Consider the following 16,848-nt stretch of genomic DNA (forward strand, 5'->3'; position numbering starts at 1 on the left):
GGCCGTGTTTTAAAGAAATTGTTACAGTTACTGAGCAGACTGAGCTTAGTCCACCATCAAAAGTAGATGTACAGTTGTAGTAGTGTCATATTTGAAGTGTATTTTTTACAATGACAGCATATTAGACCATAAACAGCCCTGATACCTGGTGATCTGAAAAGAAAAAGGTAACTTAGTCACGCAACCATGTCAACGAAGAAAAGGTTGTAGGAAAACTGAGAGAAGCCTTGTGCATACAATCGGGAATTTCCATCTCCTAAAAATAAACAAAAAGACCCATACGCCATTGCGAGACTATAAATAGACACCCCCCAGCAGTGCATACATAAAATTTTGCGTCGGCATATTTCCATTTGCAATCACTGCGTAGTCAGTGTTACCGAGAAAATTCAGGCATCTCATGCAAACCCCAGTTCAACTCAGCAGTCAAAATGAACGCTGGGGGATATGATGAGGAGCTGATAGAGTTTATAAACCTCAGCACTACGGAGAAGGATGTACTAACCTGCAATGTGTGGTAGGACTGTACAATAGACTGTTTATAAGTTCTTATTTAAAAGTATGACCTAATGTATTTTTATGTACCAGTACCTGTTTTGGATTTTTAAAAAATCCGAGGTCGCACATTATACTGTGTAGAAGAGTTTTGAATGCACTTGAATAAAGTGCCAAAAACGCCCCTTTAAAAGCATATCAGTTATTTCTATAAAATAAGGAACCCAGTATAGCCATAGGCCTACTAAGACTGCTGATTAATATGGTTAGAGACAACTCAATAGTTAATCCTCTCCAGACAAGGATACCATGTGCAGCGCTTCCAAACACTTATAAAGTCTTGCTAGATAGTGTTTTGCGTTGCCGTTTCGATGAAAAGATGTTTTACTTTCATTTTCGACCTTCGTTCACGTGACTAACAAATATGGAATGCAGATCTGAAGCGAAGGTCTTTATAATTGGGTCATGCAATCTAGACTGCATTGTATAAAAAGACCCAATAAAAAGACCTAAAGCATGTAAATAATTCGTAGCGCAAAACAGATTTATTCGTTACCCTCCGATTTAGATTTTACCCAGTGCATTCTAAACTCTCTGAGGATGAGCATTCCTTCATGTTAATGTTTTTAATGAACATTTTATATTCCCTCGTACTTTGTATCTTAATGGTTGTCATATTTTCGATTCAGCTGGAATGTTGTTCGGAAAGCAGTTCGATGTGGAGAATGTGAGAAATATTTCTGTGGCGGTTGCATCCATAACTGGAACAAGGAGGGACGGAACAGTTGCCCAACTTGCCGAAAATCTATGACCAGGAACTTCGGACCTGACCTTGAAGTAGACGCTAGGCTAGAGAGAGAGGGTGTTAGGTGTAAGAAGTGCCCTTGGAAGGGGCTGCTGGTCCAGTGGGGCGATCATCGGTGCTGTGAAGGACACAGGCCTCAATCTAGCAGGTGAGTGAAGAAAAAAATAGAAATAAAATATTCATATTATTATTAAAGTAGGCCTACTAGTTATTTATTTTATTAAAGGAAATATAAATATTAGCTTGCTTAGTAGGACATGTTGGTTTTACAATAGATGCACGCACACACACACACACAGAGAGAAGATATGCACTGAAGATGGTAAAATAATGATAGAAATAAAGTATAAATAACTGGAATTATAAATGATTTACTTTTCTCAAGAGAACAATTCACAGTATACCTATATAAAGATTTAACACATGCATTCATACATGAAATGGCCATCTCTGTCTCCCTCCTATCACACACACACGCGAGCGCACACGCTGCTGACACGCACACACATCCCCCCCCCCCCACACACACACAGTGTGAAAATCATCCACCATATGGTTTTACTGTCTAAGAACTGCCTTTTACATTATCTTAACACGCTTGATGATTGATGTATATATCACCTGATGCATATTGTTTTAGTAATAACGTAGACGTGGTTGGAGAACTGTACGGAACGCTTTCCTCCGGGGACCAAGTGCTGAGTGAAGAAGAAGAAGAAATGATGAACATTCTCCTAACAGCTGGCATCGTGACTGGAGAGTACGTTGAGAAGAAACAAGAAATTCACCTTCGTTTATAATATGATTTACTATTTGATAATGCGAACTTATTTTAATAAATATCAGTTCATAAACACGTCCATCTATGCGCATGTAAAGTATTATCGCCAAATTTATCTTCTTGTGTGCCTTTGTAAATCACTCTCTCTGAACTATGCGCACCTGCATTTACCATTCAGTTTATGCACAAAAATATAAATAGGGATAAAATACTCAGCTGTTGATTAAGTGAAGGAATGAAAAGAAAACACTCAATGTAGAAGAAGAAAAATACTAAACTAGTGACCTAATGACGATAAGGAAAATGAACTCCCCTCCCTTCCCCCACATTACCATACCTCGGTTGCCATCTTGAACAGTTTTTTTCTATCTGACCCGCAACCAGTGTGTGTATGGTTAAGTTTACTACGCTTGATTAAGGCTTTTAAGGTGATATTCATTTACTCATCAACTTTTACAGTGATCTTCATTCTCCGAATGGTCAGCGTCGACCTGTGCCTGAGTTGCGGGAAATTCTTCAGGCCGCAATGAGGCGCCGTTACAGACATCTTCCGCCCCTCCTACACCGTCCGGGATTACGACGTTTAATACTGCTTTCCACCAGACCACACAATCGGAGGTCGTTACGTAAAATATTATTATCCGTCTTTGCCAAAGTTAAATAAAGTCATTTTTACTTTAATGCTTTTCAAACCATTCGGCATCGTGAAAATAAACTGGTTTAGATGTCCCTCACTAATTATAACAGTAGAAAAAAGTAGGTTTGCTGCCAGCACCAATGATGAAAATTGGTGCAAAAAATCACCATCATTTTTTTTAATTGCCTAGACTTAATTTTGATATATTCTCTTAAAGAGTCCCTTTCCCGGAACAAGGTCCCTCAAATGGAGAGGCACATGGTGATTCCTTGACAACGGAAGAATCCGAGATTCTTGATGCTCTTCTTACGTCCGGAGTACTTACGTCCGAGTAAGGTTCCATAGTTGAGAAAGATGGTGGCATTTTGTTGATTTGTTTTTATGATAAAAATATCGGAAAGCCAGACAATATCTTCATCATAATTTCATAATCCTTCCAAGCTTTCATTCCGAATAAATCAACATACTGATGGTCACTTAAAGATAAAACAAAACAACAAATTGGGGACATTTTAGTTGTCTACTAGAAATAAAATGTTGAGAGTGATTTTGGGTTAATGTAGTATACGTACATACCTTACTGATCGAAATTGCTTCATTCAGGGACCTTGCCGTAGCTGAGAGTCAGAACATATCTAGGAAGCAGTTGCTTAGAAGGTTTATCAAGGAACAACAACAAGCCTATACATGTGCCACGCCCCACAGAGAAAGGTGCTTTAACACGTACTGGATGTTTCTTGTAACCTTTGGTCTATGTGGTCATTATAAGAAGGATAAGGGAACCGTGCTGTACTTTTAGCCTTATCTTGAAAATAGTTTTTTCTTTTGTCATTATCTATTGATACAGGAATACTTAAATATTATATATTCTCCATTCAAGTATAACCGAGATATATACAAAACACAGCAAACCATAAATATTAATTTACTGTATTGAGAGCTATTCATGAAAAAGAAAAATATCACGATGCCTAACACTTATCAAGGTATAAGTCGGTATCTGTATTTATTACAATAGTCACTGAAGCTTGAAACAAATGGGAGTTTTTGTGCAATAACAGAATACCTGACAAAATAAATCAATAATAAAAAATACGAACTACCTGTAAGTAGATGAAAAATATAAAAACGATCATACCAGCAATCTTACTTTTTCCAGACGGCGCCATAGACACCCCCTGCTTTTAATTTTCGGTCCCGGTGCAGCGCATGCTGGTTTACGTAGACAGTTTCTTCCTACAGATAATTTGGATGATGAAGTTGCCCCACACCATTTCGTCCGTCTTACTGGCCACCGCTTCCCCGATGAACTAGTGGCTCCCCATCATCACCATACTGACCACGAATTTCCGTTAAATGGGGCTAGTAGTGCTTTGCTCGGATTGAACGGGAATCAGCGTGGCCATGTCGGTTTTGATATGAATAACACTGAGGAAGAGTCAGAAGAATCGGATCCAGCATTGCCTGCTGATGGCTGCTCCATTACATGAATGGCACGGGAAATTACTTGACAGCCCGACTCGAAGGAAAGACGTACTTTGATTGTGTAATTTATGTTGCACCGGGGCTTGTGTATGTACATGTTCTAAATAAGTATGTTATGTGATATGTTACTAAAAAGTTTGTCTAATTAAGTTGAGGGCAAGCACAAATGAAGTCCTGTCACAAATTTGAAAATTTGTTTATTATATATAGGCTATTTATTAAGTCTCAAGTTAACTGTTTTTTTTTTTCATTAGCATGTAGGATAGGCATTTCAGATCTACTGTATGAAAATATTTATGTTGCAATCATGGTGACAGGATAATCAATTGAATCTGAACATTTTCCTTGAAATTTTATTTAAAATAGTTTGATCTCAGAAGTATATTTATGAACAAACATTACAAGGTTTTTTTAATGTTCTAATCGAAATTGTATAGCTAAAAAGTACACGAAAAGCGTTCTTGAAAATCCATATACTTTTCCTCTGGCGGAAGAAAAACGAAATATGATTTAAAAAGAAGTTTTAATTAAAATATCCTCATTACAAGCTGTGTTTCATTTCCTATCAAAGCAAGTTCTAAGCGTTCCTGATCAGTGATAAATGTTACTGTTTTACATTTCAAATAGATAGTTATATTTGTTGTATAGCTTAAATGCCCATATGCATCAATGTATGTTCCAATACGTAAAACAATGAAGTGAAAATTAGATCAAATGAAATTTCTTTGCATTAAATTTTTCAAAATGGAAAGGCCCATTGGGTTTATGTGTGGCACGTGGTACAAGTTTATAGTTGAACTCGGGGAAAAGCTTTTTTATGTTCTAAAATCGCCCGCGTAACTGTAGATTTGACATTCCCTTGGGGTAGTAGGCCTAAAGATATGTAAATCTATCAAAATAAAGAGGTCAACAAATACATGTATCTAGAGGTCAACAAATACATGTATCTAGGTCTCCTTCTAAATCGATCAGGAAGCTTTACAGAAACCAAAAATAATCTCCTACAACGTGCTACAAAGGCATTCTTCAGTCTGTCCAAGTCTCTTCCACTTCAGAGTAATGTTAACACATCCTTAAAAGAGAAATTATTTGATACCCTCATTTCCCCAATCCTTACATATTGCTCAGAGATATGGGGCTACTCGGTGTCAACGGATAACTGCCCTACAGAAAAGTTGCACTTAAAATTTTGCAAACAAATCCTTGGCCTCCATCAAAACGTATCAAACTATGGTGTATACACTGAACTTGGCCGCCTTCCCCTCTATGCAAAAATACAGTTTGCATCTGTCAAACTATGGTGTAAAATTATTCAAATGTCTGATGCTACACTAATGAAACAAGCATACATACAAGAGATAAATAGTTACAAGTTGCTGACACCCTATGTCCCACCCGCAGTCCACACACTCAGACCAGCTTGTATGTCATGGTCTGAGGGTATCCGAAAAATCCTTTTCACATTTGGCCTTGGTGATGTGTGGCTTAGCCAGTCACCTCCAAAAAACTTCACCACAATTTTCAAACAAAGACAAACTGACCACTTTACCAAAATATGCAAACTTCAAGCCAACAGTAAATTATCTCTCTTCCGTATACTTAACCAAAAGTGTGAAAGGGCAACTTATTTTGATAAAATAACAAATTTCGACACCTTGTCAACCCTTGCTAAACTACGTCTTAGTGACCATAAACTCCACATCAAAACTGGGCGGCACACCAGGCCAAAAACTGAAAGGTGCGACAGAATCTGTCACCTGTGCACACAAGGGGTAATTGAGGATGAATACCATTTTATATTCCAATGCCCAATGTACAAAACAGACCGAGTCACCTTTTTCAGTAAAACCTCATTCCTAAAAGCTGATTCAAGGTCACCAGACAGTCAATTATGCCATGTATTTAACAGTGCCAACAAAGATACTTTGGTGTCCCTCTCCAACTTTATAATCAAATCATTCGAGAAAAGAAGTGAAGTGGTTGCTCTGCTTGGTAACTCTTAACATATCCCTTAAAATGTCAGTGTATGGTCCCACTGTTGTGAGAAGTGACTCGGCAGTGGGACTGAACATGGCACAGTATTTATATCTGTGTAACTTATTTACTTATCTGTCTTATGTAATTGTCATTAATCGTAATTATCAATGTCATCAAACTGGCTCTGAACAGCCATGTAAACAGCTATGTAACGGTGGTTTTAAGTTTTTTAAAAACATATTCTTTTTGTGTAACATGTTTATAGTATGTTTATGGTAAATTTATAATCACACCAAGGTTTATCTCATTGCTTAGATAGAATATTTTTATGAGTAATTTTACTAGTACTTATCTTCATTATATAAAAAGATGGTAATGCACTAACTGTATTGTATCGTCATTTGTATATCATATTGTACAAGCTAGGTCATGACAATCTATGTACCAGTACAGAAATAAATTGAATTGAATTGAATATCAAAATAAATAATAATAACAAGTTAACAAATCTAGGAAGTTTAGCTCATTAAACGTCATATGTAAAATAATAATGATAAATTTCCTCTACTGACCCAGTTTATCAAGTATTCGGTCGAAAAACCAACTTATCTGGTCCAACTAATGAAATTGTGTTAGTTGCGTAAGTATTTTTCACTCATCTATGCGCAAGGATACATACGAACTACATCTTGTCAACGGGAACAATCCAAGCGTCCTACTCGATTCGTACACAGATTCCAAGGATTCAGACATGGCGTGCGTATTTCTTTAATCAATTCTTCCTTATTAAATCAATCATGTACGTCACTTAGACCTTAGTTTTGTCTAGTTCAGTTGTTTGATTTTTAAATGCATGTCGCAAATTAATTGATGTTTAAGTTGATGTGCTTGTAATATGTACCGCCATCTTGATAAATTTGTTTTAACTTCAAAGTGCAAGGAATATCTCAACAAGCGGCGTTTGTAAAATTTCGAAATAAAGCCAAAGCAAATTTGCAAATATTTGGAGGCGATACTTAGTTAGCAGTAATTGAATAAATGACATATCTGGTTTCAGGAACAATGAATGCAGAATTTACGTGGGAAACCTTCCCCCAGACATCAGAACAAAGGACATTGAAGATTTATTCTATAAGTTTGGTCGCATAACCTTCATCGATCTGAAAAATAGGAGAGGTCCACCATTTGCTTTTGTAGAGTTTGACGATCCAAGGTAATGTCTTAGAATTTTATAAATGGAACTGGTCTTGGTGTGACTCAGCACCGAATGGCTATCGGCCCACATCATATTATTTTACCTATCTTAGCATCAAACTATCATCTGTGCCCATTGTAAACCCCTTACAGATGCAGTACAGTGCTAGTATCAGATCTACTATTTACGTAAAAATTGAACAAATTGGTTCTGCTTCAAAGTCATTTTTATGCACACAAGTAATGTCCTACATATATTTTCAGCAATAGGTCTGTATTTTAACTCCTTCGCTACTCATTGTAAGCTTATAACACCCCTCCACTTAATAATACTTTCTTGTTAAGTAGATTCCATCAGTGAAAATATTTTTATTAATATTCCAGAGATGCTGGGGATGCAGTGCATGCACGTGACGGCTATGACTATGATGGCTATAGACTGAGAGTAGAATTTCCAAGGGGATCTGGACCTGGTGGCCCTCGTGGAGGTGGAGGCGGTGGACGTGGTGCAAGGCGAGGAGGACCCCCTTCAAGAAGATCAGATTACAGAGTTTTGGTGTCAGGTATACAATGGTATTATCAAATTATCCTAGGAGGAGGCTCTTCAGGATGAGAATGAAGGACAAGGACCACTTTTACATAACTCAGGATACTGTGTAAAAGATGGATTTTGCAAAACCAGCAGTAGAGGAAGACAACATCTCTCTATTTTGAATAGGTTTGAGTGTGTGAAATGAGGTAATTTCTGTGGGTAAAAATAGTCAATTAGGTAGCAAAGAAATATTTTATTTTTGAAGTTTTTTCAGTTCTTTGCCATTTAGGTATATTATTTGCTATATACCAATCTCTGTTCCCTCACAAGGATTGCCCTCTACTGGAAGCTGGCAGGATCTGAAGGACCACATGCGTGAGGCTGGAGATGTTTGCTATGCAGATGTTTTCAAAGATGGGACAGGGGTGGTGGAGTTCCTCAGATATGAAGACATGAAATATGCTGTGAGGAAATTGGATGACTCTAAGTTCAGGTCACATGAGGTGAGAAGATTCTGTAATAAGTGTTAATATTGGAGGTATGCAATATCTGGTGAGAGAGACTGTTGAAAAAATTTACAAAATACAAAGTGTAAGTGATCTTGTGAAAAGATTCTTTATCAGATGTGAAAGTGGATACCTTGTATAGTGAGGGGCAATTACTTACAGCAAAGATATTGTAAATAAAAATAACATTGTTCATCCTGATAACTGAATTGCAGCACAGATCAGTTTTTGCCATGGAATTTCAAATATAAGACCTCTCTATTAGTGTTATAGTGGCACAAGGTTAAGTACAGGATAGTCTGGATTATTAAACAGCTAAATAAGGTTTTGTGTAATGTTTGTCTCTTGTTTGCAGTTTTATTTACATAAAAAGGGAAAACCTAATATTTCCAGGGAGATACAAGCTACATCAGAGCAAAAGAAGACTCCAGTGGTAGGAGAGATGGTGGAGGTGGCCATATGGGAGATGGCATGGGACGAGGTGGTAGAGATCGCTCAAGAAGTCGTAGTTTTTCACCACCAAGACGCAGTAGAGGGTCACCAAGCTATTCACCGATGAGAAGAGCTTCTCCATACTGAGTTATGCGGTTTAATTTTCACAGCAGCATCTTTTGAGTGCTTTGACTGTTGTCACATTTATAAAGACTTGTAAAGATTTCTCAAGTAAAGTGGACCAAAGGTTTTCAATGTAGACTTTCAAGTGGTTAAAGAAAGTGATTTTTCTCATAATTATAAATAGATTGATTTTTAATTGTCTGCTGAATGACATTTTTAACATGATATTTTTATTTCTTAGAGACTGCATTTGAAGAGATATAAGGTGTCATAAAATTTCAGAAAAAAAAATGTTTGAAATATTTGCATAGACATTTGAAGATGCTTCATTGCATGGTTTCCATTGCAGTTTGAAGATTTGGTCTGTGAGTTTTGTCCTCTACTTACGTCTCCCTAGAATGAATGTAGTGTGAATGGTTGGTTGAGATTCTTGCACATATTATCCTCATTGCTAAAACAATATATATTTCACAAGCTAATTCACAATTTTATTTCTATTTGATATAAGGTGCTTGGGAGTCTCCTGCCATTCTTTTACTGGATGCGGAAATACAGGGATCATATTAGTATATAGGATAGGAGGATTTAAACATAGGAGGAAACCTCAGGATCCACTAGGATCACTGGATTGTTTGGGAGATAGGGATAAGTTTGATGTTCGTATAAATATAAATTTGCATCTCTCAAAAATTAAAACTCTTTATTTTGGAAACTAAATTGCCTAAAATTTTCTTGAGTTAATGAAAAATATTTAAGTTAATACAATTTCATTCCATAAAAAAATAAAGCTTATAAAAAATGAATGCCCCTAAACATCACAAAAGCAAAAGAGGAAGTGGATCATATTTGGAAAAGGCAAAAAATCGGATGGAGCAGTTTCCTCTATGACGGAACAAGTCTCACAAACTAAAACTTAAGTCCTTTGGAATGAAGATACTTATTACTGGAGGTCTTGTCTAGGAGAAATCTTGGAATTCAAAAAACTAATATTAGGAATAGGAAAAGATCTTGACTCTGCATATGGATTGGTAATATTATAACATGGAAGGAGACCTTTAACATAGTTCTTGCACTTTCATTAGGATAAGGAAACATTTTTGGGAAGGAAATTGCGAGGGAAATGTGGAAGACCTCATTAGGAAAGGAAAATGGGCTCATAAAGGAAATGATGGTATAGTATTGAAATTGGTTACATGTTGGGTTTTATATCTACAATTGCCCCTTCTTTTACAGATTACCTTCTGTGTGTTCTGTGTTAATTGTGCACTTGTCTAGTCTCGTGTGTTTGAATGTTGAAAGTGTGGGAGAATGGATGGTAAGATTGGCTGAATTTGACTGTCTTCACTGGAATAATGTCTGTTTGAGCATTTCCCTGGAATTGTCAAATGCAGTTTGAATAAAAATTTTGAACTTGATTCCACAATTTGTTTTGTTCAATTAATTTTAAAGTATAATGGAGAAAGAAAGATCTTTTACTAATTGTAAACTCCCTAGATGAAAGTCAGATAAGTTGGTAGGCATTCCTGACATTTTTCCCTTGTACAGTACATCCTAAGTAATATTTACACAGAGGAGCTTTTGAATGCATCGAAAAGCTCCTGTTGAGCTGCATTTTGCAACTGGTTACAAAATGCATTCAGTTGCAAAATGCGGTCCTACTAAGCAGAGACGCATTTTGCATCCAAAAAAAATTGTGATAACGCATTTTGCAACTACAACGCATTTTGCAACCAGGATTTTTTTCTAAGTGCCTAAAACAGTTTAAAGCACGAAACGGGTAGAATTAGAGTGGGGGCGGGTTTGCTTCGACTATGTATGCTGAAACTAGCCAGGTTGCCCCTGGGATGGAAGATAATATAAAACTTATATTATGCGTTTTCATGATTTTCTTTGGTTGCAAAATGCGTTCAGTTGCAAAATGCGGCTCGCATTTTGCAACTGAACGTATTTTGCAACTGGTTGCAAAATGTGGCTCTAAAGCTCCTTACATCCACATAAAGATTGGACATTTAAATTTCTGCACAAGCTCCATACTGTGCGAGTACATTTGAAATGAGGAAATGTTACATGGTGCTCATTATTTGGACATACTGTTCTTTTCTATGTGAAAAAAAAACGACGAAAAATGAAAGACCTGGGCTTGAAAACACGGAAACAGTATATATTGCAACTGCCTTCTAACATTGTGATCAGTTGCTATTTGTGGTGGCAATTCCCCCCCCCCCCCCCATAAAAAATTACTTAATAAATTCTTCATCAGTATAATTTTTGTCTGTTGAAATAATATTCTTTATGCATAGCTTTCTTCATATGAAAATTTCTTTAAAAAGAAGCGTTACCGAGTTGCCAAGATCTCATCCTTTTTATCAGAGGTACTGAGTGAATCAGCCTTTATAAGCTTCCTTGCTTTATCATGTGCTACAATGAGTGAAAAATAAAAATTGCCATCAAGTTCAATTACATAAGACATTTTAAAATGATGAATGCCGTTTCAAGGTCAACTTGCTGCAAATAATAGCCTCGCAAAGAGAGATGATAAAACCTGCGAAACAATTTACTCCCTTCAAGAGATGAGTGTTTTTGCTGGATGGTAATTAAAAAGGTCTAACATAAATAATGTCACTCACTTGAGCTGATTGCATCTGGCAAGTCTCCATAGAGTTGGGTCGATCCAAGTAGACTGATGGTGTGTTTTTCACACCAGATGCTTTTGATCCTACCTCCTCCGTAAGATCTCAAATACAGTCACAGATGGGAAAGAGGACTTCAAGGTCATAAGTTAAAGGGATAACTACTGTTTGTAAGATATCTATATTTCACTATAAATATATTGCAAACAACTCATAGAAATATAATAAATTCTATTTTACCATCAAAACAGCAGTTAACACATTTATTCTGGGGTTTGTGCTTGTCATCGCATCACGTGACCTCCATAGATGGATACACTATGTAATAATCTCTTAAGAGAATATTACAAAAAAAAACAAACTTTTTTTAGAAAAAAATGGACTAACTTCAAATGTGGGAGTGAATTCATTAACCATTGGGAAGTAAGAGAAAATTGTCCTTTACCCCAGGAAAATTCATTTTTTGACCAAAATGAACAGTTGTTATCCCTTTAAAAGGCAAAAGCCAAACGGATAAAAAAAATTCTGCACACCTGTTTCTTTGGTTAGATATCATATGTGAAAGTATTGTGTTAGCAAATAATCAGGGCACCAATAATTTTTTCTGTAAAAACAATCTGGCATTTTAATTTTTATAAGTTTAAGGGACCATTCCCACAGATATTTGGATCTATCTATCTCTCTGGGGAGTCTTACTAAATTTGCTATCATCATAACCGTCTTAACTGTCTGTCACCCCTAATAAAGCCATTAGGGGGGAATTATCTTTACCCCCAGCTGATTCGGTAGGCGTGACAGACATTTAAGCCTCTTGAGCTGATAGCAATTTAGCAAGAACACCCAGGGAGTTAGATCGATCCAGATGGATCGTTCTAAGTATGGGAACCCAGTCTTCTTTACAACCTTCATTGGATTGGATCAGGATACTTTTTCTGACAGATTTAAACACTGTTCATTTTAAAATGAAAAATAATTAAGGCTACATGAAAAAAGTGTGTGGTGGTGGGGGGGGGGGGGGGGGGGGGGGGGGAGGGAGGTTGTGCAGCCATATTTTCTCTTTAAAAGCTGTCTAAATTATAGAAAATACTGTATCTCGAAACTCCCAGTATTAAGCGCCTTTTTTTGTTTAAAGAATTCTTATCTTTTTAGTCAAAATACTACATGATTATGAGACTTAGCACTTTGTCATGATTCTTGTACCAAAATCCATAGCAAAAAATGTGTAAACATCCAATTTAAAAATTGAAATAAGAACCAGTTTATCGTAAAAATAATTTCTTACATCTTTGTATCAATTCTGTTGTTCAATATTTGGTCTTTAGAAACCTTTCAGTTATCTTTTCAGACATGAGCCTAGGTTTTCAAAAAAATAACCTTTGAACACTTATTGAATCTCAGCGTGACAAATTTCAGGAACCATCAGAATTGACTTTAAAAACGCAGAATTCCACGTTACCTCTGAAAAGCTTATGTCTGATCTTTTTCAAAACCTTTAAATTTAATTTGAATTTCTGCATTGAATTCATTAAAAATAAAAACCACAAGTAAAAATAAAAACAAAACAAGATCATAAGATTCATTTACAAATTTTATTCAAAATTATAAAAAAATTACAATCCCAGAGATGTGCTCAAGCTGACTTTTTACCAGTGCTGTCAAATTCGGCCAATCTTACCATCCACTCTCCCACACTTTCAACATTCAAACACACAAGAGACTAGACAAGTGCACAATTAACACAATATACACAGAAGGTTATCTGTAAAAGAAGGGCCAATATTATAGATATAAAACCAACATGTAACCAATTTTAATACTATACCATCATTTCCTGTATGGGCCCACTTTCCTTTCCTAATGAGGTGTTCCACATTTCCCTCGCAATTTCCTTCCCAAAAATGTTTCCTTATCCTACTGAAAGTGCAAGAACTATGTTAAAGGTCTCCTTCCATGTTATAATATTATCAATCCTGATGCAGAGTTAAGATCTTTTCCTATTCCTAATATTAGTTTTTGGAATCCCAAGATTTCTCCTAGATAAGACCTCCAGTACCCAGTTGCTTCATTCCCAAACTTTTTAAAGTGTTTTTAGTTTGTGAGATTTGTTCACAACGGCTCCATCCAATGGTTTTTTGAGAATCTTTCCAAATTTGATCCATTTTCTCAGTGTAGCCAGTTTTATCTTGAGCAAAGGTAAAAGGATATCTCCAAAATATTTTCAATTTGATTTCAGTGGAATGAATTACAGTCAAATGTTAAATTAACTTGTTTCTGAATGTTTATTATGGCCATATGCCTTCTTTTTCAACTAACAAAAAGTTAAAATCAATTTAGAAAGAAATGAATTTATATTCATCCAAAGATCCAGAATATTCCTATCTCCCAAACAATCCAGTGATCCTAGTGGATCCTGAGGTTTCCTCCTATGTTTAAATCCTCCTATCCTATATACTAATATGATCCCTGTATTTCCGCATCCAGTAAAAGAATGGCAGGAGACTCCCAAGCACCTTATATCAAATAGAAATAAAATCGTGAATTAGCTTGTGAAATACATATTATTGTAGCAATGAGGATGTTATGTGCAAGAATCTCAACCAACCATTCACACAACACTCATTCTAGGGAGATGCAAGTACAGGAAGTAACCTCTCAGATCAAAACTGCAGTAAGACCATGCAATAAAACTTTCTCAAATCTTTTCTCAAATCATTCAACTCAGTACTTATCTTCATTATTTGAAGCAATGTATCTCTGCTCATGTAGTTTCTAAGAGCTAAAAAAATATTTTCATGTTAAAATGCCAAGCAAAGTACAATTAAAAACTAATTTGTCTACTTATAGAAGAATCATTTTCTTAAGGTAACCACTTTTACTTCAAGTTTACATTGGAAACCTCTGGTCCACTTTACTTTATAAATCATTACATGATCAAAGTCTCTATAAATGTTATACAACAGTCAAAGCACAACACAGATTATGCTGTGAAAATTATACTGCATAACTCAGTATGGGGAAGCTCTTCTCATTGGTGAATAGCTTGGTGACCCTCTACTGCGCCTCTGGGGTGAAAAACTTCGGCTTCTTGAACGATCTCTACCACCACCTCGTCCCATACTGTCTCCCATGGAGCCACCACTACCCCGCCCACTGTAGTCTTCTTTCACTCTGATGTAGCCAGTTTCCCCCTGGAAATATCACAATTTGATCAATTTAATGAAAGGCACATTATACAAGTTTTTCATTGTATTTCAAATTACATATTTTGTAATACTGATATAATTGACCTCCCCTACAAATGAATTTTCCAAGTAAAAATGCTAAAAATGAATGTGGTCATTTTCTCTGCTTTGTCAAATGTTGAAGATGTGTGCCCTTCTTGGTAGTTATTAACATTTACAACACACCTCATGAGATCTGAACTTGGAATCATCCAATTTCCTCACAGCATATTTCATGTCTTCATATCTAAGAAACTCCACCACCCCTGTCCCATCTTTGAATACATCTGCATAGCAAACATCTCCAGCCTCACGCATGTGGTCCTTCAGATCCTGCCAGCTTCCAGTTGGGGGCAATCCTTGTGAAGAAACAGAGATCAATATATACTGAACATATTCTTCATAAAAGAACTGTGAATAAAAAAAAATGGTCCTCACTTTAATTTTCAAATTACACCTGTTGACAGTGTCATTTCACAAACAAAAAAACAACTGACAATCCAGATGTTGTCCTCCTCTACTGCTGGTTCTGCAAAATCCAAAAAAAATTTTAACACAGTATCCTGTGTTATGTAAAAGAGATCCTTGTCCTGAGAACTTTCACTCTTATCCTGAGGAGCCTCCTCCCAGGTTAATGTGATAATGTCATAATTGTATACCTGACACCAAAACTCTGTAATCTGATCTCCTTGAGGGGGGTCCTCCCCGCCTTGCACCACGTCCACCGCCTCCACCTCCACGAGGGCCACCAGGTCCAGATCCCCTTGGAAATTCTACTCTCAGTCTATAGCCATCATAGTCGTAGCCATCACGTGCATGCACTGCATCCCCAGCATCCCTGGAATATTAGAAAATTGACTTCTATGAGGCAAAAACCTTTGTAAATGCATAGAAGTTGGGTTTGGTTGCGGTGGTAGGGTTACTTACTCGCTACAATTTGTTTATTTCAGACTTTTGAAAGAATTAATGTCATTAAGCTATAATAACAATGTATTATCAATAGGAATCATCAAAGATAGTCCAAAAACTTACAACTTAGCAAAATATAAAGGGAGATTTCATGGGATTGAACCCTCATCACTAAAAAACCTCACCTTGCCCAATATCTTGCATTTTCCAATCAGTAATGACAACACACAGTGACTTCCTTATGTATGAAATAACGTTTTCCTTGAATAAAAGGTAATATGATACAGGGAACTGCATCTGATAAGATTTTTTAACACAAATTTTATAATACTTTATAAGGTAACACATTTAATTTTGTTAAAAACATAAGCTACCTTGGATCATCAAATTGTACAAATGCGAAAGGTGGACCTCGCCTGTTTTTCAGATCGATGAAGGTTATGCGACCAAACTTATAAAATAAATCTTCAATGTCCTTTGTTCTGATGTCTGGGGGAAGGTTTCCAACGTAAATTCTGCATTCATTGTCCCTGAAACCAAGCAGATCGTTACATTAAGTCGACATATATATAACCACCCAAACAATTGTTCTGTTATTTGATTATTGTTTAAGAAATAAACATAAATTTTATTGGTGGAAATACTTCGCACACCGAAAAGGATTCCAAAAAATGGCGACCATGACAAAGCCAACACCGGTCAAGACTGCTAAATGCAACAATGTAATACCCCAAAAGATCAAACAACTGGACAAAACAAAACTTGATTTCTAGAATAAATGCAAGGTTAACATATTCGATAAATATATCAATGAAAATAGTATGCAAACATACCCCATTTCTGATACGTTTGAAACGACCTGCGTCTTTCGTTCCTATGCTGTGAATAAAATATAGTTCCTCTTTATCCTTGCGCGTAGTTTCGTCGGGTGTGATTAGAAATGTGCCGTCTCTGCACACCAAACGCAATTTCAGAAAAATTTTGTCATTTCAATTCCATATTTGAAGGTAAAGGAAATTAATCTATTTTTATCTACATTTTTACGACGAATAAGTTTACTTTTAATTTTGGTAGTAAAGGATATGTATGCATGACCCACTTGTTCAGATGCAAAAGAGAAT

General features: G+C 36.3%; 3 protein-coding genes across 3 annotated transcripts; 2 read left to right on the forward strand and 1 right to left on the reverse strand.

The window, feature by feature from the left end:
• Positions 1 to 297: 297 nt before the first annotated feature.
• LOC106176225 (uncharacterized) lies at positions 298 to 3,385 on the forward strand. The gene is made up of 5 exons (XM_087013291.1): positions 298 to 517; positions 1,185 to 1,448; positions 1,941 to 2,060; positions 2,541 to 3,049; positions 3,322 to 3,385. Exons 1-4 carry the CDS (start codon positions 432 to 434, stop codon positions 2,743 to 2,745), a joined length of 675 nt encoding a protein of 224 aa, XP_086869417.1. The 5' UTR covers positions 298 to 431; the 3' UTR covers positions 2,746 to 3,049; positions 3,322 to 3,385.
• Positions 3,386 to 6,782: 3,397 nt separating this feature from the next.
• On the forward strand, positions 6,783 to 10,382 carry LOC106176238 (serine/arginine-rich splicing factor 1B). The gene is made up of 5 exons (XM_013558536.2): positions 6,783 to 6,936; positions 7,238 to 7,393; positions 7,759 to 7,937; positions 8,237 to 8,409; positions 8,806 to 10,382. Exons 1-5 carry the CDS (start codon positions 6,842 to 6,844, stop codon positions 8,989 to 8,991), a joined length of 789 nt encoding a protein of 262 aa, XP_013413990.1. The 5' UTR covers positions 6,783 to 6,841; the 3' UTR covers positions 8,992 to 10,382.
• Positions 10,383 to 13,167: 2,785 nt separating this feature from the next.
• On the reverse strand, positions 13,168 to 16,734 carry LOC106176216 (serine/arginine-rich splicing factor 1B). The gene is made up of 5 exons (XM_013558491.2): positions 16,561 to 16,734; positions 16,102 to 16,257; positions 15,478 to 15,656; positions 15,005 to 15,177; positions 13,168 to 14,785 (listed from the first exon to the last, which is right to left on the reverse strand). Exons 1-5 carry the CDS (start codon positions 16,563 to 16,565, stop codon positions 14,603 to 14,605), a joined length of 696 nt encoding a protein of 231 aa, XP_013413945.1. The 5' UTR covers positions 16,566 to 16,734; the 3' UTR covers positions 13,168 to 14,602.
• Between the last annotated feature and the right edge of the window lie 114 nt (positions 16,735 to 16,848).

Source organism: Lingula anatina, chromosome 1, assembly GCF_051362555.1.
Source record: "Lingula anatina isolate TDL-2025a chromosome 1, LinAna3.0, whole genome shotgun sequence".
NCBI lineage: Eukaryota > Metazoa > Brachiopoda > Lingulata > Lingulida > Lingulidae > Lingula > Lingula anatina.